The 25,999-nt window shown below is 37.9% G+C and overlaps 3 protein-coding genes and 1 non-coding gene across 7 annotated transcripts; 1 reads left to right on the forward strand and 3 right to left on the reverse strand.

Moving 5' to 3' along the window:
• Positions 1–1,590: 1,590 nt before the first annotated feature.
• On the reverse strand, positions 1,591–5,396 carry LOC137960187 (protein TIFY 6B-like). Of its 3 annotated transcripts, none has more exons than XM_068807713.1 (7): positions 5,120–5,396; positions 3,695–3,900; positions 3,326–3,597; positions 3,140–3,230; positions 2,748–3,030; positions 2,576–2,633; positions 1,591–1,913 (listed from the first exon to the last, which is right to left on the reverse strand). In XM_068807713.1, exons 1-7 carry the CDS (start codon positions 5,202–5,204, stop codon positions 1,856–1,858), a joined length of 1,053 nt encoding a protein of 350 aa, XP_068663814.1. In that variant the 5' UTR covers positions 5,205–5,396; the 3' UTR covers positions 1,591–1,855. The 3 variants fall into 3 exon arrangements, with proteins under 3 accessions (XP_068663814.1, XP_068663815.1, XP_068663813.1); XM_068807714.1 differs by having other exon boundaries at positions 2,576–2,630; positions 3,326–3,600; XM_068807712.1 differs by having other exon boundaries at positions 3,326–3,600.
• Positions 5,397–10,739: 5,343 nt separating this feature from the next.
• Positions 10,740–19,828, reverse strand: LOC137959228 (plant UBX domain-containing protein 2). 2 transcript variants are annotated; one of them, XM_068806602.1, is made up of 4 exons: positions 19,013–19,828; positions 18,416–18,919; positions 17,317–17,595; positions 10,740–11,190 (listed from the first exon to the last, which is right to left on the reverse strand). In XM_068806602.1, exons 1-4 carry the CDS (start codon positions 19,304–19,306, stop codon positions 10,924–10,926), a joined length of 1,344 nt encoding a protein of 447 aa, XP_068662703.1. In that variant the 5' UTR covers positions 19,307–19,828; the 3' UTR covers positions 10,740–10,923. The 2 variants fall into 2 exon arrangements, with proteins under 2 accessions (XP_068662703.1, XP_068662702.1); XM_068806601.1 differs by having other exon boundaries at positions 18,416–19,828.
• A 324-nt stretch (positions 19,829–20,152) lies between these two features.
• LOC137960514 (uncharacterized) lies at positions 20,153–25,459 on the reverse strand. The gene is made up of 8 exons (XM_068808160.1): positions 25,395–25,459; positions 24,368–24,496; positions 23,598–23,749; positions 22,496–22,605; positions 22,248–22,333; positions 21,105–21,242; positions 20,688–20,833; positions 20,153–20,376 (listed from the first exon to the last, which is right to left on the reverse strand). The coding sequence occupies exons 2-7, from the start codon at positions 24,475–24,477 to the stop codon at positions 20,695–20,697; spliced, it is 735 nt and encodes a 244-aa protein (XP_068664261.1). The 5' UTR covers positions 24,478–24,496; positions 25,395–25,459; the 3' UTR covers positions 20,153–20,376; positions 20,688–20,694.
• A 75-nt stretch (positions 25,460–25,534) lies between these two features.
• Positions 25,535–25,607, forward strand: TRNAR-UCU (transfer RNA arginine (anticodon UCU)). Its single transcript has one exon. It is a non-coding gene; the product is annotated as a tRNA-Arg (tRNA).
• The last annotated feature ends 392 nt before the right edge of the window (positions 25,608–25,999 follow it).

Below are 25,999 nucleotides of genomic sequence, written 5' to 3' on the forward strand. Positions count from 1 at the left end.
AACCAGCCTAAACCCTGGTTAAGCAACCACACTATCCACGCCACTTTAAAGCCCGCACTGGGGTTACAAGCTCGCGTTACCGAACTCGGCAATGCTTTCATCCGGAGAGCTAAAATATAAAGGACGACAACCTTCTTGTCTCTGTCTATGTGGGATTATTTGGTTTCTCTTCACAGTTCAAAACTTCAACCCGCACGTGTGTTGTCAGCTGTTTGACCAAATCTTTTTGTTATTTCTTCGGTTACTTCTTCTGAAACTGAAAAAAAAAACTGAAAGAAAGAAGAACTATTTTCACCGTATTTGAATAATTCTATTGGCACCGACATTTCTTCCTCTGTTTTTTTAAAAGATCATGATCATGATCATGATCGTACTCCCAACCGACATAAAAAGTGAGCGAAACCCGCAGAGAAGCAAGTATCGATCGGCAGGGGATAAAAATAGGTTTGGGCAGAGCCGCCGACTGATACCCTAACTGGCTAAAAATCCCGGTACCTCATCATTAGTTAGAAGACTAAATGCACGTTGCTAAATAGACTAAATCAGCAGCAGTTAAAAAGTCACGTGATTCAGAAAATTGCAAAAGAGTGGACAGCGGCACGTGAATTCTGACGACGCACACACCCTCAGTCGTCCGAGTAGCCACAGCCACTCGTTAAGACGACATGATTCCCGTGACCAGTGGCTACTGCCGTGGCTCTCTCACTTAATGGTGGTTGACGACGACGAGGGGCACTTATCATTTGACGAAGACAGCGGCCTAGGCTGCCCGTTTCTTTCATAAGAAACCCCGTGGGCAATGCCCCTGATCTTCGACCTCGAATTCTGCACCTCACTTTGTTCTGCGTGACGCTTGGTAAAGATGTTTTTACCTGGAGCTGAGAATTATGTGGAGACACAGACACTCACGGGTCTCACAAACATATGCACTGCACTGCACTGCACTTGAGAGAAATAGTTCCAAAGTCTACTTTTTGGACCACTATACAGCGTACCATGCGTTTTGCGTTGTGGCGCGCAGGAAAGAGATAAGGCTGTTGGTAGGATGGAGTGGAGAATCAATGGATCCCATCATTTCTTTTACGTAAATGCTGGACCGTTCTCTCCGAGGGTACTGATGGTATCTTCCATCATTATCGCTCGTTCCTCACGACAGCGAATCCACCGACCAAGAAATTTTGTTTAAGGGCCCAAGACAAATAAAGGATGGCAGCTACGTCAACGAAGCGATCACTATCATCATTAAACAATATTTTATAACATGATTGTGATTGGAGGCCCCACCGTGAGGAGCCTTCCTTTCCAACTTCGCTCCTTGCCAATTTTCTTCTACATGGAAACTCCGTGACTGCGGAAGACTTTGGTCATTCGTAAATGAGGGATCTATAGTTCAGTGGAACACTATTCAGAATTCATCTTATCTACTGAGAATTTTATAAAGAGTAATTTGCTAATACTCAGAACAATATTTTTTTTTTTACTTTTATATATTAATTTGAAAGGAAAATTATGTTACATAACCGCAGTTGGGTGAGGACATAGCTCTCCTGGGATATACAAAGGAGAGAACCAACCCTAACTAACAACATGTACCTAAAAAAGGAGCCTTTTGATTGAGACTTGAGACCTTAAAGAATCAATATCAATCAAAATTTTAAAATACATTAGAAAATATAAACTATGAAGACAAAAAAAAAAAAAAAAAAAAAAAAAAAAGGAGAGATATTTATCATCTCTGTATCATCTCTCTCGCTTAGTATGCTAGTTTTGAGCTCTCCACGGTATTCTTCTGTGGACCTGGTGTCGCCGAAATGACCCCCATTGATGCCGATGGAGACTTGCAGCAACATCTGACTCAAGAGCTACTCTCGGGTGACTTCTTGGTGATGCCATAAGGCGCAGCATTCATAACCCTACATAGATCAATAAGAAAAAAAGTCGTGATTGGTGAGCGGAACAATCCAGCACAGAATGAAAATGAAGGGCACGTTTTCTTTATAAACTCAACTGCAAAATAGATATTTATCTCTCGTTGAAGAAGAGGTGCCGTATTCTTTCTTTCGGACTTAAATGGTAAAAAAAATAAAATTCCAGGGATCAACTGTCCTATCACCTGAGGAATCTGTCCCTCAACGAGTTCCCCTAGTTACAGTTTTTCCAATAAAAGAAAAGGTTATATGTGCTAGTCTTATATAAGACTAGCACAGGGATTGTCCCCCTTCCATTCACAAGACGGACGATTGGAACCTGTCCCCTATTTAAGTAAGTCCTGTTTACCTTCCTCACGTAATTAGAAAAGACCAGCCCCGTTGCCAGTTTATATAGACTAGCAGATCTGAACTCGAAAAGAACTGCCTAAAGTGGAGTTTCAGGTCGCAGCAAGTCTTCCTCAAGCTGGAAGACAAAATGCTGCTGCAAACCATAACTCAATCAACATAGGTAGATTGAAAATTCACCCAAAAAAATGATATCGATGCAGCGGAATTTTTCAGTTATTTTTTAGATCCGACTCTAACAGAGACCACATCCAAAAAACAAGATTGTTTCATCCAAAATTTAGGAAATATTCAAATACCTCTCCTTGCGTTTCTCAAGAAATCGGGCCAGAGATGCTTTGCGAGCCTGTGGAACTGCTGCAAGAAACAGAACAGAAGAAGATTAGTTTAAACTACATGAACATTTAGATCAGAATACAAGAAGTGTCATCAATACTAAAATATCGAAAATGATTTGGTGAGAATACTGACCTGCTGGCATCAGAGATGTAGAAGTGGAAATGGGAATCTGCGGACATGGCTCGGGCTTGCTGCTGGAAGGAGCTGCCAGTGTCCCTACTGATTTTGAACTCAACAGATCTTCTGGATGACTGGATCCGCTCCCTGATTGAGCATTCGAGTGAGAGGTAACAGATATTGGGCTTGAAAGACCAGAACAAGGTTCAGGTTTCATAGGAGCTGAGATGTTGACTGGGGTTCTAGTGGTATTAGGGTTTGCGTTACCATTCCCTGCCAGGAACATGATTGCTTGAGCCTGGAGAAAGTAAGGAATAGAGTTCAGTAGATGGACAAAGCGAGTATTTCTTTAAGACTTTCTTTACTCTGTAACTTCAGAACAGTTTTAAGATGATGCATACAACTACCTTCTCTACTGTAATATCATCGTAGACATTCACTGTTCCCCCATAAAATATGGTCAGCTGAGCAGAACCAGTTGACGGCTTAGAATTGCTCCTACACAGCATATAAACAATTCAAAAGTTTTAGTTATCTCACTATACATTTTATTCGACTGAGTTTAAGATTTATAAATCTCATTAGCATGATACCTTGGTGCATATGTGCCTGTCATGGGAATAACAGAATGGGGAGTTGTTACTGGAATCCCTCCAAGAGGTTGCTGCTTAATTGAGGCAATGGTGCTGCTGGTCCCATGGACTTTGAAGAAAGCGTTGCTCATTGCAACAGACATAGGATGGTTAGAAACTGGAATGGGCCTCATATCATGAGAGCGTATGACTGACATTCCATGAGCATCAACAGGTTGAGCAAGATAGGTAGGCAGCGTGAAATGTGTGCTTTGTCTATCAATGTTGAAGCACTTCTAAAAACCAAAAGGTAGGTTGATCAGTTCTTTGACGAGAATTAAAATTTTATTGTCAAATAAGGTGTTTGCCATTCAAGAGTTAAATACAAACCTGAGATTGTCCAACGGAAATCTTTTGATTACAGTCAAAAGTATCTGATGTAGATACAGGCTGAAAAGCAGATGGCATGTGAGGATCAAATATAAGCTTTTTCGGCCTATCTTCTTGACTGGTCTTGAATGACAGAAATTGGGGCAGGGCAGATATTTTGCTGGGAAACGATGTCCACTGCATCCCAGTAGTAGGTCCAAGGAATGCTGAAATAAGGACAAGTAATGGCTATTAAAACATCGAACTGATCTCTGTTGGTCTTTGACATGTTAAAGCCGTATGGCAAATTGTTGCCAAGATATAACAATTCACAGAATTAAAAACATAGCTAATTCTTTTTTTTTAAGAAAAAAAAAGAAGCTAATTCATCATAACATTGAGATGTTTAGATCAATCTTAGATTATTCAAAATTGTACAACATCACAAGATAGAGGTTTTCTATCATGTAGTAAGCCAAAGATGGGATAAGAGCACCAGGGAGTTGCTCAGTGATTGACCCATACAATTACGAGATGGAAGTTATTCGAGCTCGGCTAATAATTCTAACAATTACTGCACGGTCATTTTCTTTCAAAACTTCTGATAAGGAAAATTAAGACTTAATCCTCCCATGAGAAAGGTCTTCTTTTAATAAATAAATTTATACTTCGAGACTTGCAGTCCTCATCTTCAACCTGTCAGCCTCACTGCTTAGCATGAATCACGCGTGACCATCTTAAAGGGGAAAAAAGCAATTAAAATATACACCGGAACTCGGTGTACAGACACAGGAGCGAGGATCAGACCAGGGGGCCCGCAAGAAAAAAATAGACAAGGCAACGTCAGTGCTGCGCACGTTTTGTAACCGCTATTGATGGGGATTTTTCCCTGTGGGGAAACAAACGCGGAACTCAAAACTTATTCCAAACTCGCGCTCTAATTACTGTTTTGAGATCCGAAGCCCGGAGTTGGTCGAGGAGGACGGCGATATGGAACAGGTTGAAGGCTTAAGTTAGCAACCTTCTAACTCTAAAATTACATATAAAAGAAAACCAAAAAAATCCGCAACCATTGTCAAGGAAAAGAAAAGAAAAATAGTGAATACATTTAAAGGCAGATCTAAATATTGTGAAGACAACTAGACAAGAAACAACAATTATTCCTAGGAGACAGTAAAAGTCGTTGCTAACATGCGCACGGAACCAGGGTAATCCACGGCCGAGTTAAAGCCGCACATAGAGTGTTTACTCAACGAGATTACATGATATTAGAACAGAAGCAGCTAAATCTCCAGAAATTCTCATTGAGCTACCAAAAACGAAGCAGAAATACATAAAATACAAAGGCCAAACCGGATGACGAAGACAGATTTCAGCAACCAAATCTACAAATACGAATCAAAACAACGTATACAAACGGACAAGAAGCAATGAATTAAAACGGACCTGTATCTCTGCCAACGTCTTTGAACTCTTCCTTCACGACCGCCAAAGATTCCTTCGAATTCAGACCCAAGAAATCTCTCTCCATCTTCACTAGAGATGTGAAATTACACTCGCAGGAAACGAGAAAAGCCCCAATACTCCTTCGAAAACAATATCAACAAAAAACAGCGGAGCCGTCGGCAGCGTTAGCGTTGGTGGAGAAGCCGGGGATTCTTAAACCATTCGTCGCTTTACGGTGGCGAAAGAGGGAGGAGTCAGAGCTCAGAAGCGGAGGAGAGGAACCTTATCGGAAAAAGCCAAAGCGACCTCCCCTGTATTTATTATTCACGCTTGCTAGGTTCACCAAACGCTTCATCGAGACCATCCGATGGAACGGGCGGGTTCGGTCGGACGACCGTCTGATCCGTTTACTACCCACGTGCGTGAACCTCAAAATACCACATTCTGAAATAGTGTGCACCTGCCAGTGGCATGCGAGCCGATCTGGTGTCAGTACCCCCTCTTATCTTGTCCGGACGAAAGCGAGCGACACGTGTCTTTTAGTCCGCGGGGTTCTCGAACCGCGTGATCATTGCTCGCGGATGGCCGAGCAGCAAATTCCTCGCCGGCACTGTGGCTCCAACCCCGTGATCCATCTCGAGTTCTTGCATGGAGTTGCGATTTGCGAACCCTGACCATGACCGTCGCAATTCCATGTTAAACACAAACGAGCTTAAGGGTTGATTAAGCAAGGATACATTAGTATTTTATAAATGAAGTCCTAGATTGGAAGGCAATTATTTACGATGATGAGTCGTGTCTCTCGTGGTTAACCTGTTCGCACTTGCTAATCCGTCTTCGTTATGGATAATGTCGAATTTAAGGAAACGTTTAAATTAGCGAACCCTCTATTTATATGAAGAAGATGTTTGACAAGGCAAGATGGGGCCCTCCTCCACCCCATTTCGGTAAAATATATGTTTGTAATTTGTAAACCCTTTAGAGATAAAATTGTGAACATAATATAAATGTAAAATAATGTCCTCTCTAGATAAAGGTGACAATTTTCTACATGTTGTCTCACGCTATGCCTAAAGTTTATACCTAAATCATGTAGTGTTCTTTTTTGTTTAGCCTTTTTCTATCATTATTACACTCAAGGGATCCCCCCACCCCCCAACTTTTTGTAGTGAGGTAGATGTTAGGGGGTGTCTCCCCCTACCATCTCATTCTATAAAGGAAAGGGTACTAAGTGCCTCTTTAGGCCACGAAGAAGATGATAGTTTACGGATGTAGATGATAATAACACTCTTAATTCTCAAATGATCAGAGAGGTGCATAAGATATTTTAGATATAAATAATGAGATGGTAGTAGGTGGGTTCCTTTAGGATTTTAAGAAATATCTCTGTTAATAAATAGTCCCACATGGATTAGTACATACAAAGATCTTGAGTTTATTAGCTGAAAAAAAAATTTTCCAAGTGGCTAGTCATTTTGGAATAGAGCATTCGATCCAATTTAACATAGTATCAAAACAAGACACTCAGTGGATTAGTGACTAGTCATTTTGGGATAAGACCTTCGACCCAATTTATAATTTTATCCTTTCTTTAGTTAAAGGTTTGTAATTTTTTTATAAATTAAAAATAAATAATTTAAAATTATTTAAATATATACCAAAACCCTATAGAATTATAACCTGCACAGGATTTTGATCTTGACCACGCTTGTTAACCCATCCGTCTAGTTAGTTAATACAGGACGAGCTTAAACGTGTTCGGCAGCCTTCTCTTCCCTCGATTCACAAATGATCGCCGATCTTCTAGGGAAAGCAAACAGGAACTGATCCCCGATCCTTTTTTAATCGCCGCGTGTGCTATTCACGTTCTATTCTTTCGAGTTTCGCTTCAATTTTAAAATCCGGAATCTCCAACTCGGTCATCGACTCTTCACCCTGCAGAGTCCAGAAGCCTTTTTCCGTTTTTCCAACCCGGTCATCAAACCCACGTTCTTCCAAGTTCAAACACGGCTCCACACAAAAAAAAAAAACAATAAAATATCTATTATGATTGGCGCTGGGTACAGCTGTCCAAGACAGCCATGTGGCGCGAGCGGCCGCATTTTAGTAAGCGGCATGTGGGTGTACCGTCACATCCCTTTCACCACGTGCTCTTATCCGCACGTTCCACACGTATCTTCTCACGTGCATTTTTTTACTCCCTCGCGCCAACAGATTGTACCATTAAAACTCCTCCGCGTGTCATCTTCTCAACCCCGCCATTGGACACTCGCGCGTGGCTTACCTGCGACAGTGCTGCCACGTTTCATTAGATCCACGGCGCCTGCCGCTTCCCACTAGATCTTTAGTCTTTTTCTTTTCGACGTAAATAATTTAATTAATTTATTGCCTTCGGGGGAAAGAAAGGATGCAGGTAGCCATTGAGTGGAAGCTCCGAGGTCGTTGTTTTCCATAACGTGTGGGCCCACGCGGCTTAGACAGGTGGGTCCCGCGAGGAGGAACAGCTGGAAAACAATTTTTTTTTTAATTTCATACTATTCTATATCTAAATAAGGGTAGTGTGAACTCATTGATTATTTTCCCGATTTATTAAAATAATATTTTTTGGATTTAATATCTAATGAATAATTAATTGAAAATAACTTATTTGCTAAGCATGTATTATGATCGTGCATCATGCATTTACCTTTTTGTTTTTTTCTAGTTTTAAAACCCTAACTAAAAAAACCCAATTTTTTTTTGTTTTTCAAATTGTGACTTAATTATAAATTAATCATGGATGATTGTTTGACATTAACTAATTTATGCATTGCATAAACTATAATTAGGTTACGAAAGGTTTCGCCTAACTTCAAGTCGCTCTCTCACGTGCAGTGTCTTCTTGACTCGAGGCAACGTGAGTAAAGAAGAGAACACGTCTTTAATAATTTAAAAAAATATATTTAAAAATTAATTTTGCTAATCCTTTATTTCTATTTCTGACAGGATATTATATAATTTGGATTAGAATAGATATTAATTTAATCATAAAAACCATGTGGTAGACAAAGCTAGATTGGAGATCTCATTGACCAAAAGTAGAGTATGGGTTGGCCACCAAGTTGGGTTTGGTTAATATTTGACCATTTCAATGAAAAAAATTAAACAAATATATTTTATCTCCACTAAGAACATGAGGCATCTAGAAGAAACAATATTTTTATACCATTTTTAGTACCAAACAAGTCAATGGGTGACTTTGATTTTCACCCAAGAAGTTTGTGGTAAGTAAGAGACAAAGAGGAGGATTTTTTTAAAATTTTATTTAATTTAAAATTTTTTAAATTTAATATATTTTATAGTAGTTTAATAATATTTAACTCAAAATAAAAAAAAGGTCTTAATCAAAGGGAAAAGAGCCATGTGGGCTAGTGACAAAAAAAAAGAAAGGAAATGGAGATTCTCTTGCATGAGTCAAAAAGAAGAAGATGAAGCTTTTACAATAGAAATTAAAAAAAGATGCTGATTGCTTTTTGCAACCATTTGGTTGGGGGGACAATTAAATGACACCAAAAGTAGTGGAAATCAAACTCATCACTTGTTTTTGTGCTGTTTTTTCATCTTTGGTTGTCAATATTGTAGTCACATCCAAGCATTCTTGTTACCAAAATGTCTCTTCAAATAAAGTGGGTTTAGGTCCTTTAAACTTGAAATACATGATCATGAAGATTGATGGAGACAAAGATATGAAAATGGTACATACCCTTTTGGATTTGGAAGGGGAATTAGAAATCCATGATCATTTCTTCATATGGGTTCTATGTGAATGAATGAGAAAATCCTAACTTGCTTTTGTAGAAAAACTCAACAAGAATATATTTGAAGATGATTATGTTTTAAATTCCCGACATCGAAGCAAAGTAGGTTTATAAAGGGTCTCTAACCAAAGGGATAGAATATTGTCTTGTTTGTCCTTAGCATTTCCTACTTTTGGTGGAAATTTAAATTTTACTTTTTGTTACTTCAAATGACGTTTTAGTATCTAATTAAGTTTAAATTCTTCGTCTTTCTTAACTTAGGGTTTATACCGGTAAGAAGTGACAAAAAAGAATTTCAATTTGCTTGTCACTATACAAAATGAAAGTTTTTAAAGAAACATTGGAAGGTAAGATGGAGACGATGACAAGATTACAATTCTAAACCCTAAACCTAAACCCTATACAAAATAGAAATCCTTTTTTGGAAGGTAAGAGGAGGATGTGGTGAACCCAAAAATGTGAGTACAAAGAGAGCTACTACTGCTATAGTCGTCATCAATCAACAAAAACCCTTTCTCCTCACTCAACAAAACCTTTTCCTTTATAAATATCATCTACAGTCTAAGCATGAGTTGAAAGAAACATAAAAAATGTTTCCTAGGAATCATCATCGATATCTATGCATCTCCCTTTCAGTGATGATGAGCTCATTTTGTTCTTCCACATCCAGCAATAGCTACTTTTGACTTGAAAGACAAGCATAAACCAATGGAATTTCATTTGTTTGGTTCTTGTCAATATTGGAATTGAAAGGTTTTGGGATCTCTTCGATGCAACATGCTCATATCCCTCCTCTCTCTTCTTCTACACACTCTTTAAGATTGATGCATCCAGCCTATAATCTTTATGTACTGCCTTGTGTAGTGCTGGAGCCAGCAATAGCTACTTTTGACTTGAAAGACAAGCATAACAGTGAAAGCACCAAAGGAATCTCATTTTGTTTGGTCCTCGTCAATATTGGAATTGAAAGGTTTTAGGGTCTCTTTGATGCAACTTTCATCAGCCTCACATGCTCGTATCCCTCTCTCTCTTCTTCTACACACTCTTTAGATTGATGCATCCAACCTATAATCTTCATGTACTGCCTTGTCCTGAAATTTGCGAAAGATGTGAACTTTCGTTTTTAATGTTCTTGGTATGATATTGTTTCTCACTTTGTTTCCTTCTTTTGGACAAATTCCCCAAAATAAATCTTTCTCGAGGTGATGGAACAAAAGATTAAAAATATGAAATTGAAAATGATCCATTTGACATTTATCTAACCTAGAATCTCATTAAAATTACAAATTTCGAAAGGGACTTTTCATCCGACTAGCAATCTTGGAGTAGTCGTCAAGAATGGAAAAAAATTGAAAAGATTAATGATTCATGGAATAGCTTGTTATAAAGATAATTTGTTCTAATCAAGCTCATATTTTGGTTTAAATTGCCTCACTTCAAATTTTTCTACGTACTTACAAAAGGTTAGGTAATGCAACCCTTAATTTAATTTAATGTGCGTAATCATGATTTCAATCAGGTCATGTCGTGCATCATAATGAGCTAAGCTGTGTGGGGTTCACCACTCACCACACATCTTTTCCTTTTTAAACTAGTTTCAAGGAAAAGAATGTCTTGAAAGAGATTTATTTGGTTCTGGTGGTTGATTTGGAGTAAACTTGTCAAATTCTTAACCCGGTTTCGAGCTGAAGAAAGTAGTGATGTTTGATTCTTGGCACTCAAAAAACAAAAAAAGACAAGGCAAAAAAGGAAAACCACCACCAAACCCATTCAAATACCAAGCCACATAACTATCAAATTGGATTTCACTGAACCAGAAGACAAATGTAAGTAATAATTTCATTTCAAGGAATATATCATACTCATGAAGTTAATGCAAGAACAAATTGACTTATTTTACCTGAAGAAGTAGAATAAAAGACAAAGTTTTCATCGTAGGCCAGTTCTATTCTGCCATTGCACTGCATAAATGTGGCTCTAAAACTTAAAAATGGCACACTCGTTCCATCAGCTATGTGGTAGAGACACACCTGTGGCACTAGTCAGTGGTTCACAGATTTCAAGTAGCTTGTTGCAGAGCCCCGTGAAGAGAACTGTATCTGTCTCCATTGGTTTAAAAGTGACAAGGGCCGATGGGACCAAGTCTTCATCTTCAAATGTGGGAACTGTTTTCTCTCCTGCTCGAGGAAATCGAGGGACTACTCGTCGCCTGGGCATGGCTGGTTGCAAAAGCTCAAACTCCAAGCAGGATTCTTTTAGAGCCGAGCTCACAAACTAAGACAAGCAACAAAGGATTAGTCAACAAAAGTAAATGGGTCTGGAAGCCAATAAAAGTTGCAAAATCTTGTAATAGAATGCCCATGAACGAATCCTTGTTATACGAGAGAAGCCAACAAATCTCTGCTTGCCCAAATATAAGACAACATTTTTGTCTATAAAAAGTCAAAAGAAGGCACAGATGAAAGTTTTGTACCACAATTTGCATTGGTGTGAGTAAGCTGCAACGTGCAATGAATACCTCATTATAGGGGTTGTAGAATGTTGAACACTTAACTTCATTCAATATGTTTGTTACAAAATACAACCCGGGGTATTTTGGTCATTTTATCCTCTAGGGGGGGGGTATTTTGGTAATTTAACCACTTCAGTGGTTAATTTTCTTTACGTAATCTTGTTTTACACGTTAAATTTGGGAAGCCTGCATGAGCTAATTCTACAACTCCTAATAGAGGAAGTGGGAGTTTAGATTCTTCTATGCCGTTTACATCGGGTGCTCTAGATGAAATGCAGCAATTGATACAACAACAGTAACAGATTGCTCAACACATGTCCCAGATCTCTGTTGCTTCGGCCTCAGCATTTGTAGCTCATGCTTCCATCCCAATTCCTAGTTCTACCAGTGTTGATTCAGGTATGACAGCTTATCATGTTCACTCATCACCATCCTGGTTTCTTAACTTAAGAGCCTCCAAACACATGTCAGGTATGTTGTCATTGTTTTTCGATTTTAAAGTGTCTCTATGTGTCAAATATATTAATCTTGTAGATGGTTCTACCTCTCCTGTTCAAGGAGTAGGTAATCTTACTCTTGCTTCTTTTTTGTCTCCTTAGTCAACTAGCCAAGTCAGTGAGTTGTTCCATCACATTTTATTCTACTCATTGTATTTTTCGGGATCTCGCAACGAGGAAGATGATTGGTTCCGCTTGTGAGAGAGATGGGCTATACTACGTGGAGAATCATTGACATAATAGTATTCAGGTGTTACATACCACATATTCTCCTCTACAGTGGCACTTGCTGCTAGGTCATCCGTCTACAACAAAACTAATTCAAGTCTTTCAAGACTTTTCGTCTAGTTCTTCTTTTTAGTGCGAGTTGTGTCAACTGAGCAAGCATCACAGAAGTTCGTTTCAAGTCTTCTTTCATAAAACCAACCATCTATTTAAGATTGTACACTAAGACATCTGAAGTCCTTGCCCTGTGACTAATCAGTTTGATCATAAGTATTTTATTTCCTTTATCTATAATTTTAGTAGGTGTACTTGAATTTACCTTATTAAGGAAAAATATGAAGTTTTTGATGTATTCAAACTTTTCTTCAATGAAATAAAAAATAGTTTACAACCTCGTTTCATATCTTGCATATTGATAATAGCCTCGAGTCACAAGTCATAAATTCCAAGTCTTTTGTCAAGAACAGGGAATTCTTCATCAGACATCGTGTGTCTTTACCCCTCAGCAAAATGGCATAGCTGAACGTAAGAATCACCATTTACTGGAGGTAGCTAGGACAATGATGACACATATGCATGTGCTCAAGCCTTATTGGGGTGATGTTGTTCTTATAGCATGTTTCTTGGTTAAAAGAATACCCTCGTTTGAGTTAGAAGGAAAAATTCCTCTGCAGGTTCTTTTGCTGTCCACACCATTATTTGCTATTTCTCCCCACGTGTTTGGATGTGTCTGCTTTGCTCATGTATTTGGGTCTTCCAGGGATAAGTTGTCTCCCCGAGCAGTGAAGTGTGTATTTTTGGGATACTCTTGCACACATAAGGGGTACAAATGTTTTTGCTCGTCCATTAGAAAAACATTCGTATATGTTGATATTACTTTCTTTGAAGATGTACTGTTCTTTTCATCATGTATGTACCTTTTGATCCTGTTGTCTCACTTGAATCGACACCAGTTATCCTTGTACCAGTTGATAAACCCGTTGGACCATCACAAGCTGTCATTGTCAAGAAACCATTATAGGTATATAAACTCCGGAAAGAAGTATCACTACCGATTTTCTCACTGAACCATGACTCTACTTCGTCTCATGATCCTGGAGGTAATGATCTACATCTTCCTATCGCACTCAAGAAGGGTGTCAAGAAAGGTAAAGGTATGTGGTGTCCGTTATCTAAGTATGTGTCTATTTGTTCCATATCTGACTCCTATAAAAAATTTGTTTTATCAATTTCTACTTGCACTATCACTTCTTCAGTGTCGGAGGCCTTCTCGTGTCTTTATTAGAAACAAGCTATGGATGTTGAAATGGATGCTTTGATAGATGGGGACACTTTGCAACTTTGTTATCTACCATCTGGGGTCAAAATTGTTAGATGCCACTGGGTTTATACTATCAAGTATAATGCAGATAGTTCTATTAACCAATATAAAGCTCGGTTAGTTGCGAAAGGGGTATACTCAAACCTTTGGCATTGATGTGTTTGAAACCATTTTGCCTGTTGCTCGTTTGTCGTTTGTATGTATTTTGCTCTCAATTGCAGTGAATCAGGGGTGGTCCCTACATACTGGACATTAAAAACACCTTCTTATATGGTGATCTAGAAGAAGAGGTATATATAGAGCAACCTCTAGGATTTGTTGCTCAAGAGGAGACCCATAAAGTATGCAGACTTAAGAAGGCAATTTATGGGCTGAAGCAGAGTCCAAGTGTTTGGTTTGAAAAATTCAGCCAAATTGTGGTATCTATGGGATTCTTGAGGAATCATTTTGATCACTCCTTGTTTGTGATGAAGAGGTCCTTTGGAATTGTAGTAGTATAAAAGATACCAAGTCTCATTTGTCAGCACATTTTCAAATTAAAGACTTGGGACTGTTGAAATACTTTTTAGGCATTGAAGTGGCAAAAAATAAAGAAGGTGTTGTGATGTCACAACATAAGTATGTCACAGATATACTTTAAGAGTATGGTTTGTTGGGAGCCAAGCCAATTGATACCCCAATGGAAGTGAGACAGGATCTCCATGATGAGCAGCGTGATGAATTAAATGACAAAACATAGTATCGAAGGTTAGCGGGAAAGTTAATTTATGCAACAGTTACTAGACCTGACATTTTTTTTGCAGTAAGTGTAGTGAGCCAATTTATGGAACATCCTCAGAAAGTACACTTAGAAGTTGCACAAAGAATTTTGAGGTATGAGAGTACTAGGAAAAGGTCTTTTCTTTAGATCTAACAATCATATGAAGATAAAAGTTTTCTCTGATGCAGACTATGCAGGGTCCAAACTGGACAAAAAATCAACCTCTGGATATTGTGTCTTCCTAGGAGAGAAATTTGGTTTGTGTTAAAATACGAATTTAGGGGTATTTTGGTCATTTCTTATATTTTCAATATCACATTTTTCTCTTATAGTATGACTATTAGATAGAGAATGTCTTATTTTATCTCTAGTTAAAATTTCATTCAATTTAAACATGTATTTTAGGAGATATGTAACTTTGAGTATCGAGGGGCATTTTTATCCTTTTGTAAATTTTCACTTAAACCCTGATTATAAAGAAGCAGGAAGGGCCTTTCTGGCTCGGATTCCAAAGCAGCAAAATTGCCCCTCTTCCAAAAATCCATTTTCTCTTCTATTTTTCCCCAAATCACCTATTTTTCATGGTATCAGAGTAGTAATGCAAGTCTTGGGCAAGTTTCTATGGATTTTGTGGATCTTTTCTTCATTTTCAGCAATCTCCTTGAAGGTTTTTCCCAAATTTCGGGACTGGTAGGGTAAAAATTTCATTTTTCCCCTTTTTTTTGCCAATCTTAACCTATTGATTAATGATTACTACTTCTATTTGACTGAATGTTGAATCCCAATTTGAAGAAATTTCTCAAATCCGTCTGCATCATCATCCTAATGTTTGCATCATCATCCATATAGCCTACACCATCTTGATTTTTTTCAATTAGGTCATTCTTTTATTAATTTATGGTCTCAATTGATGGAATTGATCACTATTGGTTCGAAATTGAATGAATTGGGTGTTGCATTTCCCTTAAGTGAGGCCCACTTGACTACGCAAATATTGAAATTTGGGGAAAGTGCTTCCCTTTGGTTAATTGATGCTCTAGTGTATTGAATTGTGGTGTTTGGTGATATTTAATGGCTGATTCCAGCACACGGGTTGCTATCCAAAGGACTGCTAAGAGCTCAAAAGTGAAATTTTCTTAAGTCTATTCAGATAACTATGATCCGGTTGAATGGATCGAATTATGTAAACAGTCTAGATCAGTTTTGATGTATTCGAGGGCAAGAAGAATGGCAAAATATATAAATAATGACCCCCCAGAACCTATTACTGAAGATTGGGTGGCAGAAGATAATTTAGTAATGACCTGGTTGGTCAATAGTATAAAATCCAGATTTAGTGATCAGATTTTAAGTTACAGTACTGCTAAGGCAATGTGGACTACATTGGCTTCCATTTTGTCTCAAGAAAGGAAATTTATCAAGGATCTATGAGTTATATGTGAAGCTTTAATATGAAGTTTGGAGGTAGATCAGTGACAAATTATTTCACTGAGATGAGGGAAGTACTACAGGATATTAGTACATTCCATCATTTTACTACGAATGTTAAAAACATCCAGAAGAAAGAAAAACAGATTCAAGTAGCCCGGTTTTTGGATGGTTTGGGGCATGAGTATGATGCTATTAGAGCCTAGTTGTTGGTCAATGAGGATGTGACCACTCTTAAGCAAGCTTTTAACAGAGTTCTTCGAGTTGAAGGTGCAGTTGTAAATAAGAATGAGTCAGGTGGAGCCCTCTCAGAAGCAACTGCTTTTAACCTTCAATCTTCTACTCGTAAGCCCGATGGTCAATTTCATGATGGTACTAATAGAGGTAGAAGTCGCTCTTACACAACCCATGGTTGCGGCCGAAATGATCGGGGAGATTGGAAATGTGTTTATTGTGGTAGGACAAGGAGATGCCTCAGTGTAGTCTCCATTCAAGATGAAAGGCAATAGGTGGGACTTCTCTAAACTTTATCTCATGAGATTATAGCAAACTATACCAGCAACTGGTCTAGAGGAAGTAAAATGAAACTTTTGAGGCAATCATAGATAGCAAAACACGTCTTGTAGTTTATGTCACTCATACCACTCTTTTTAGGGTGATAGAAGAGGTTTGAAAAATGTAGTAAACACACATCATATTGTGCCCCTGCCTACTTCTAGATGGATTACTTGCATATTATCTAATCTTAATGCATATTAGTTCTAGCAGACTATTGCTATTCATACTTAGTGAAAAACAGCACTAGGACCTATTCACCAGTCAAAACTTACAGCGGATGTAATATTATGTGATAGCAAATAGCTAATCTGAAAAGGCCATTAGCTTGCCATAATTGACCTATCTTAAGATGTCACTAATGCATGACTCATGGACATATAACAATGTCAACCACATCAAGGAGTGGCTACGAAGAAAGGTATCGTCTTGCTTTAAAAGATTTTTGTTCATATATTAGCAGAATCAGGTCAAATGATATGCTAGATAGACCAATAAACCGATGCCACATGTGGTAGTCCACCCCAGCATTTGGTGACCTTTCAGGGACCACTGCTTTGGTACTTGAGAATAATTCCGCTACAGGGCCCCAGTATTAGCTATTCACAAACCCAAAGAAAGGAGAATGAAAACTAGCAATAGTAGTAGGTCCAAGTCTTTAAATGGTGCTTTTATTATTATTAGTGCCACAGGTAATAATGGCTAAGTTAGCCTTTGAAGGGGGATTAAAAGTAATGCCTAAGGTAGTAAAGCTGAAATGAAAGCAGCAAAATGCATATACAAGTGTGGATATGACTTTTAGTTCAATGGCCACATGAGAGGGCTTAGGGTGTGATGTTTTGGGTTCAAAGTCTCACCAGGTGTCTAGATTGTAGTGTGTGTATACTGTCTAATTGACATTCAAAAATCTTATAAGATCTCGATTTGAATAAATTTTGTCCATTTTTTTAGACTTCCTGGCCTAGAAATATTTTTTTGGAAATAATGATGAATTTGCCAGATATGTTAAATGGACTCTAAATTCCAGCAAATGGATCTACACTACATTTTATTGGTCTACCACCCAAACAGAGTTAGGTTTTATTAAAGGGCAAGAACTGACCTCATAGAGTACTGTTGTAGGTTCCCATGGCAAAAAGACACCTTGGAGCACTACACCATCAGGAAACTGTATTCGAATAATAGTAGCTTTATATTTTCTCCTTGCGGCCTTTGCCTGTTTCTCCTTGTATGATTTTGGAATAAGAAGCTGAGAATCTGCAATTTTTTTCCTCTTTAGTTCAGCTTCTCTTTTTAGTTCTTCAGCCGAGAGGTTATAAAATGAATCTGGTAAGTCAATTTTTGCTGCTACACTTTCCGGAACAGAGAAAAAGACCCGGACCTGAAATTCAAGAAAGAAACATAAACATCAGAAAAACCAATCGCCATTTTTTTTAATGATGTAATAATGAAAAGCCAAGCAACAACAAGGTGGGATGTTCTGAAATTGAAAACCGGCTGTCTGATGTAATAGTGTAGTGAAAATAGCAGTAATAGCTAGAATAACAGAAAACCACTCAAGAGGATTCCCCTAACAAAGCTTATTTGTTCTTCGATTGGTTTTACAGCTGTCAACATTTGTACACCTTTGAATGGTCTTGGGATGGAACACAAACTACTTTTGCCTCTAAATTGAGAAGTAGTGAAGCATTATCAAGACTTAAGATAATAAACCATTAAATATCCTAAAGATGTCATGGAAGTTGAGGAGAAGGACGAGAGTGATGCTTCCTCAAGTCAAAATCTGCCAAACACGAACTTCTTCAAATAAGCAGCACCATCTTTGTCTCAATTTTGCCCATTCGAGTCAGATGTTTACCAAATGATAGCAAAAACTGCATGTATGGGTCACCCTTAAAACTCAGAAAAAAGTAATATCCAATCCAATTACTTCTAAGCAGAAAGGGCATAAAGCCCAATAAAAAATAAGGCTCATAGTGCAAAGTGTCTTGAGATATGTCTTATCGTGTCACCATCATCATTATCAGAGCCTTCATATCTATGATGGGGTAGGCAGCATGAATCCTACCCATCATTCTGCTCATCCATAACTTTGCTCAGCCCAACTTGTCTTGTTCATAAAGAAGAACAATAACAATAGAAAAAACTGAAACCAAAATAAACTCTTTTAACTTTTACAGGCAAGGCCGTAAACAAATTACCTGTCTATCCACTACTTTTTTCTGTTGAACTCTGTTCTCAAGAGTAACTGAATCCACCAAAGGCGAATTTTCCTGCTTCTTATTCTCCAACAATGACATAGCTTCTCTCATAGAGCAAATCTGCTCATCTGAGGGAGCTTCCATGGTGGCCCACATTTCTTCGCCTTGCTGCTGGAGTCGAAACCCGATCCCCTCTAGTAACTCCACACCACTTGCAGTCATCTGAAATGCTTCGTTTATTTTAGGATTGCTCATTCGTAATCTGCGGAACTTGTCATTCCCTGGTTCCTTAACAATATTCCTCAGAAGCTTAAGGACTACCTCCACTGAACCTTCGGAGGGTTCCCCAGATAAGTAAACTCCTACCCAACCCATCAGTTCGTTTCTCATGTCGACTTCCACATTTTGAGGCCCCGTCGACTCTGCAACCCGGTCACTCAAGCAAGCTTCGACATGCTCAGACACCTCCTCCTCGGACCCATATGCTCCACCACAAACTGGACACTGAAAGACATTTAGAGATGTTCCATTCTTAGTACGTCTAGTAGAAGAAATAAAAGGATCAAAAGGGTCAAATCCTTCAGGTCGGTGGCTCGCCTTGGGAGGAGAAGAGGATCGCGGTCTGGAGTTTGGTCGAACAGGAGGAGATGAATCGGGTTTTGACTCAACGTTTTGGACAGGAGGCGCAGCAGTGGGGTTGGTGGGCCTGAGAGACTGGTTCTGCCGTGCCTCAACGTTTTGCGGCGGACGGGCGAGAATCGGATTAGTCGTACCCGAGGAAGAGGAGCCCAGTACTCTTCCCTGACCCTTGAATTTACCGGACGAAGATGAACCAAACGGTTTATTCACCTTTTTCATGAAACCTTTGACCTTGTCCTTGACATCGTCCATGAATCTAACGCAAGGAAAATCGACCAAAAGGACGATTCCAGAAACAAATGCACTGTATTTCTAAAACGACGAGTGGAGAAACTACGTATACAAACTGCAACAACAGACCTCTCCGCGAACGGCCTAGAGTCGAGAGTCAAATACAATCAACAAGAACAGTAACCAACGATTACCAGAACTATCGGAGAGAGGACGAAATATTGAGGGATATAAGAAAATCAAAATAGAAAGGAAAGAAGAAACAAACAATTCCTTTCCTCTCAAGTGATCGATGAAACCGACACTTACGAATTAAGATCGACGAAATCCGTTTCCCCGGCTTCGTGGAACGCGAGGTCCAAATAATATTTTCCTACACTCTGGCAGAAGCTGGGAATAGGGCAGGTGAGAGTGAGCAGATTCCCATCAGACAGCTTCGTTTGCTTCGATCAAATTCCTCACCGTGGAAAACTAGAAAGGTGGAATTAGAGAGACATGCAAGTAGAACGTTGACCTTAGAGACCGTGAACAAGGAGGAATAAGCGGGTATTTGACAACGAGACGATGACCCCGAGACCGACCCAAGTTTAACCTAGGGACTGTTCGTGTCATCAGACAACAGAACGATCACACACCTCTAATCTCTTCTACTACATTTTTATTTAATAAATATTTATTTTATTTCTAGTGCAAGCAAAAACGTTGCAATTAATTTTTATTACCTTTTATAATGGTAATTTTTCAGTGAAAAAAAATTAGTCCTTTCCTATATTCTGTTCTCGTAAGAAAATACTAATGGATCCAAAATCTTACAGGAGGTAGAATCTTGTGGAATTTTGGATGTGAAGATGCTTTTATTAGCTTGTATATAATGGAATTCTAAATATCAATTAATACATACTGTAGATGTGCATTACTGTATGTTAATACACAAAATAACAATGCGAGCTGATGTAATAAAATATTCAGGCTCAAGTTGCAAGCCCACCTCAGGTTCAGCCTAGTACTAAGGGTTGAGGAAGTTGCACATTTTCGTATAAAGGAAGAACGAATTGGGCCAACAAGAAATGTTACTTCTGAAGTGAATCTACCTGTCAAAATAAATTCCGAGTACTTCAGTATAAACTGTTTAACTGACGGATTTATACTACAAATCTCAAAGAATTTGTCCTCCTGACCCTTGGAAAAGAAAAAAGATCAAGCTACTCAACCACCCATAATGCCTCGGGTTAAAAAGGGGAATCCTGCCCACATAAGGCACTGAAAGACAAGTGAAAGAAACAGGGCTTAACAATAGCGCAATGTCTAGACTAAGAAAAAGGGCACCTTGGATTATAAAACAGTTCAATCAGAAACCATCCCAACCTCCCGCCCCAAATGAAAAACTAAGACAAAAACTTACCAGTTAGTTATGAATCGATAGTTCTCCTCTTCTTTGATTTGTGTGGCCTGTCAGATTCCAAAACAAAGCCCTTTCCACAATTCCTAATAGAGTCCAGCTCCTTCTCGTCCTGTTCCTTGCTATTTTTTTTAAGTTTCTTGGAACTCCTGAAATACGCTGCAGATCATTAAATACAAAAAGGAATTGAACGAATTGAAAATTAAAACTCGAGAGTATTCCAAGTTCCTTATTTGATGGAGTTCCAATTTTTCACTTAGATCTTGCAGAAGGGCCATCTATCTAGGTAAAATTTTCCTATCAGGAAGTGTTGAGGCCCACCAAATACGTCACCAGAAAGGAGCCCTACAAGTGGGCCCAGACTTAAACAGTAGTCTCACTATGTTGAGCATCAGGTAATACCTACAGAAAAATACAAACCTTTCTATTTCTGAACTTTCTTGGGTCGAATAGTTGTGGAACAAGGCTCCATCTGTTGTATGCTGGTTTAACCAGGAGATGCTTCCAGTATCTGTGGAGACTAAAGAACCAGATATATGGACTATCTCCTCATCAAAACTGCATGGAGGAATTCACATCATAAACAACACAAATCCAACAAGATAAGAAGCATTTTACAAGGTTTCAGGGGGGGGAAATTGCAAAGGTGCTAATATCTTCTGTTTTATTACCTATGTATAAAGCTCACAACAAAGAGGGCCCATATTCCCCATTCAGTAAATAATTAGAGTGGATTCTCAAACTATGAACCAAGTTATAACAAAAGTCCTCTTCTAGATTTTCTTTTCCTTTCTCTGCTCTTTATAATTGTTTGACTTCTGTCCTGATCTTTTTCCTCTTAATAGAGGGTCATTCTTAACGGAAAAACTTGGTATATTTTGATAGGTATCAATGGCAGAGCATTTTTTTTATATGACTCTTGCCAAAAAAAGGTAAGATTGGGTGGGGGGGCATCGTTACCTTACTTAAGAACTGAAAACAGAGAAGCCAAATGATCCACAAAGACAGATGGCAAGACAATTTAAGATTTAGCAAAACTATCACCCAAACAATTAGAGGATCTGGGATTTATATGCAAAGTGATGGAAATCCAAGAGCAAATATTAGAAGTTCTTCAAAAATGTGGACCCAAAACCATGGACAGATGAGATCCTTTCTTCAACCAGTCATGTGATTGCATAAATCAATTAGGGTTTGCAGAGAAGCAACCATAGTTTAGCATAAGAGGATCCTTAAGGGACACAATTTTTGCAAGAACAAACTAAATAAAGCATTAGAATTTCCATGGGTCAGATTAAAAAAGACAGCATTTTGATAAGAAACTGCAAAGTATGGGAGTGTTTAGCACACCATTCTAAAGCTACATGAGAACCCTAACCATTAAAATGAAATTTAAGAGAGAGAGAGAGACATATATATATATATATATATATATATAGAGAGAGAGAGAGAGAGAGATTTCAACAACTTAATATTAGTTTGAGAAGAGCTAGTAAGGACAGAACTTATTCGTGAATTCTTATATTATTAATGAGAAGATACTAGTTCAAACATATATCTCACCTCTTGACTGCAAAGCGTAACATAGTTCCAACTTTAATTACATGCTTTTTGTGAGATGAACTAGCGAAGACCTCTTTACCATGTTTCTACAAGAAGAAACAATTAATTAAAAGCTAAAGAGGAGGCAGAAAATCAAGTCAATATGAGTGGTCATCATCTGTCAAGAGGAAAATTTGTATTTAAAAAGTGAACTAACTAATGGTAGCATGAGTAAACTAACTTGCAAAGACATGACAAAACTAACTTACAATTTTATGACTGAATTCTTCACGTATATCTTCAGATATTATCACCGCCGAAGAAAAACCAAGTACAATGACATGAATGGATTCCCTTCCAAGCTTAACCACCTTTCCTTCTAGAGTTATGCCAAATCACAAAATAAAATGAGCTATGATCTTGTAAAATAAACATTTTATTTGAATAAACTGGAACCAATTAAGGTTTTATACTGTACACTTCATCATCTAATAATGACTTCAGCAATTGAAAAAACAGAAGAGGAGGAAAAAAAGAGAGGTTTGGATCACGGATTTTCTAAGGCCCCAACATGTATTACATCAATTTCCATTCTTTCCTTTTTTTGTTGAAATTGTGAATGACTCAAAGGAAGAGGGAAAACAAGACCCAGCCCCCAGTTAATCAATAAGAGAGTTATCACATAGGTCCTATCTTGAACATCAAGATTTGTTTATCTTCCTCCACGCTGTTTCTTGTTCTTGTCATGCCTTTGGATGACCACTACAGACTTTTAAACATTTATCCAGTCCACAACGTACTCTAGTGAAGTTTTTTTCTTCATTTTCAGTCTCCCTATGCCATGAAAGACCAGCAAATTTAAATCCTTCCATGATGATGCTAAGACCTTACAAAATACAACATCTTCTCTTTGGTCATCCGCCATTAAGTCACTTTTATGTTAGCAGCTTCAGTTCCATGTTACATTGCTCTCTTCTCTCCAAAAGCATATTCAGATAGAATTGCCAGTTTCTGGCTGCTAGCCAACACCACTATAGCCATTTCTCATGTTTCCAATTTCTAATGAAAAAGAATGTCAGAGTAGGTATCTGAAACTGAAAATCAATAACAAAAGAAACTAAAGACTTGCATTGGGTTTAATAACTACATGCTAACTAGAAGGAACTACTAGGGCAACAAGGTCGACAACATAACTAGATTTAATGCTGTCAGAGGAAAAAAGATTATTTTCTGGTTTTGAAACCCAATTCTACCTAAATAATTTCAAAAACAGAAGATCACACTCTTCCATGACAAAATATTGGCAGCTCAAACACACAATAGCAACAATGCAAAATTCATAATCATCAAGCTGTCTATCAATAAAATTACCTAAAAGCATGTCAGGCTTTGGAGAGAAAACAAGTAATTTTGCTTTTGCTCTAACACCAAGATAGGGAGCAACCCCAGGTAGAAGTTTGGCCGTTTTATCTTGAAAGCTTATTTCGAATGCCAAAAGCACCCCATTGAAGACTTCGTCAAACCTGCCAAAAAGGAACCCAACAAAGATATAGTTATCAGTACAATAACAAATTTACATGTGGACAAACCTGAATAGGCCTTCCAAGCATATCCAAAGCCAAAACCATTTACTGATCCAAACCCAACAGGTTGCTTTTGAATCCAGTCTTGTTTAACCAGAATCTTGACTAAGTGGAATCAGGGATTAAGGTTCAGAACCCCACAGGTTACTGATCCTGCTAAATAATCATAATAAGTTCAGATCCATTTTGTTCCAACTTCTTCACACCAATTCAGCTATAAATTTATGCATACTTATACATTTTTCTATTAATCCATCATATTATATTTTATTACTAAAATAGGATCACATGTTCTCTTTCTTGTTTCTATTATCTATATTTCCATTTTTTAAACCGAAAATGGTCATTTTCTATGATTTCCATAGTTTTATGCTTCAGGTGAGTTGGCCGAAACCTAAATAAAACCAAGATTAGTTAGGTTTCAAACTAAACTTGATAAATAAACAGATCAGTCAACCTGATCTGAATTTACCTAAACCCACCAGTTGCCACCGCCAATTTGATCCCATCTTTCCTATCCTGAAATCAATATCACGAAGAGAAGAGGAGAGAACATACTGGAAAAGGAATGAGCTCAGTTGGTGAAAGACAGCTTGCTGGACTTTGTTGGCTTTTGAAGGGTGGATATAAATGATCAAATTCGCATCAGAAATTCTGAATCCCTCCATTGAGATAAAAATATAGCTGCTGTAGGTTTCAAGTAATACAAGCAAAAGCAATCAAGACTCAGTCGTTTGAAACCAAATAATCAAGTGGCAATTTCCAAAAGAAAAGGCCTAGCATCTTGATCACCCAACCTTTCTTTCCCTTAATTTTGATCCTCGTAGAGATATGAACCAAACTAATTTCAGCCTTTTCTTTTGACAAAGAAAGTACCTTCAGGCTTGAATGTTATGAGAAGGATTTTCAAATACTAAGGAAAAGAAGCTTAGCGCTACACATGTTGCATACAAATAACAAACAACTTGGAACAAAAAGAAGTAATGAAATTAAAGTGGACCTTAGACATTCACTATTTTTGGGATTTCTAATCAGAGCAAATCAGAAAGCACATGGAAGACTATAGCACAAACAACTCCCACAAAGCCAACCTTCGTAATAAATCAGAGAAGCGTACAAAACAATGTTGTAAGTGATTCTATGTATATTTCGGATTTTTCATCTGCATCAGTTTAAGCAGTACAGCAACTAACGAAAGCATGGGAAAATCATGGATGCTTACCAAAAAGCCTGCACTGAACGTCATACAGAAAAACTGACGCTTTTGCATTCTCAAGATGACCAGATAATTAAACCAAAACGAAAGAACAATAGAAAATATCCTAAAATATTCAAAACAAGAACAACGGGCGGATACAGCGTTTACACTTTGTGGAATGAAATACCGCAGTCATTTCATATAGAAAAGCAAGAAGTGACAAACAGTACTAAGAAAGCATATAAGAGTAGATCACTTATATCACAGGTACCCGGTACAGGCTGATGGATCTCGAACTGATAGATATCAACTGATAGATATCAGGCCTAATAAAATTAGAGGGGCGTCGTTAGGAGAAGTTTGAGATGTTAGGGAATAGAGATTCACCTCAGGTGGCGCCGAGGCCTAGACGGTGGAAGATGGATTCGACGGATAGAAAGCAGCAGAAGTGGCGCGAGGGTTTTGAAAATGGTAACCAACCCAAAATAACATTTTGATTGCTTTTGAAACGGCACCTATTGAATAATGTACCCGTGGCCTAATGGATAAGGCGTCTGACTTCTAATCAGGCGATTGTGGGTTCGAGTCCCACCGGGTATGATTTTTCAGTCTGATTTATTTTCTGCCATAGACTGATTGAATCGGGTAGTGGTGGTGCTTTGATTTAAACAAAATAAATTAATAAAAATAATTATAACGGGAAATATAAATTGTTAGATTTCATTCAGTTACATATAAGAGTAAACAATTATTTATAAAAGGAATTTTACTGATCATATATGGATTTTTACTATATATTTTTACATTAGCTTTAGCATAAATAAATTTTCTAATATTTATTTTTAGAATGAATATAATGCCCCTAGGTTAACACAATAAAAAAATAATTAGTATTATATTAGTGATTAATATTGTACTAAGTTAAACTAACACTATGTCAATAATAAGTTATAGTTTATTAGCATATTATAATAGAAGTTAATGAACAAAAT

This window comes from Aristolochia californica, unplaced genomic scaffold (assembly GCF_029961685.1).
Source record: "Aristolochia californica isolate CCGP_79_NKW_82.1479 unplaced genomic scaffold, dmAriCali1.0.hap1 SCAF_3, whole genome shotgun sequence".
Lineage (NCBI taxonomy): Eukaryota > Viridiplantae > Streptophyta > Magnoliopsida > Piperales > Aristolochiaceae > Aristolochia > Aristolochia californica.

Bases quoted from the DNA above. Each gene is read 5' to 3' on its own strand.
- LOC137960187 (XM_068807712.1), bottom strand. From the start codon at position 5,204: ATGGAGAGAGATTTCTTGGGTCTGAATTCGAAGGAATCTTTGGCGGTC. The intron at 3,601-3,694 runs GTTTGTATTTAA...TTTGGTTTTTAG, and splicing joins TTTCCGTTGGACAATCTCAG to AAGTGCTTCAACATTGATAG. The intron at 2,634-2,747 runs GTCAGTATTCTC...TGTTTCTTGCAG, and splicing joins TACATCTCTGATGCCAGCAG to CAGTTCCACAGGCTCGCAAA.
- LOC137959228 (XM_068806601.1), bottom strand. From the start codon at position 19,306: ATGGACGATGTCAAGGACAAGGTCAAAGGTTTCATGAAAAAGGTGAAT. The intron at 17,596-18,415 runs GTAATTTGTTTA...CTTGAATTTCAG, and splicing joins AAAAAGTAGTGGATAGACAG to GTCCGGGTCTTTTTCTCTGT. The intron at 11,191-17,316 runs GTCAGTTCTTGC...TGCTTGTCTTAG, and splicing joins CTACAACAGTACTCTATGAG to TTTGTGAGCTCGGCTCTAAA.
- LOC137960514 (XM_068808160.1), bottom strand. From the start codon at position 24,477: ATGGAGGGATTCAGAATTTCTGATGCGAATTTGATCATTTATATCCAC. The intron at 22,606-23,597 runs GTAATTTTATTG...GCATAACTCTAG, and splicing joins AAAGCCTGACATGCTTTTAG to AAGGAAAGGTGGTTAAGCTT. The intron at 21,243-22,247 runs GTGAGATATATG...TCCTCCATGCAG, and splicing joins TTACGCTTTGCAGTCAAGAG to TTTTGATGAGGAGATAGTCC.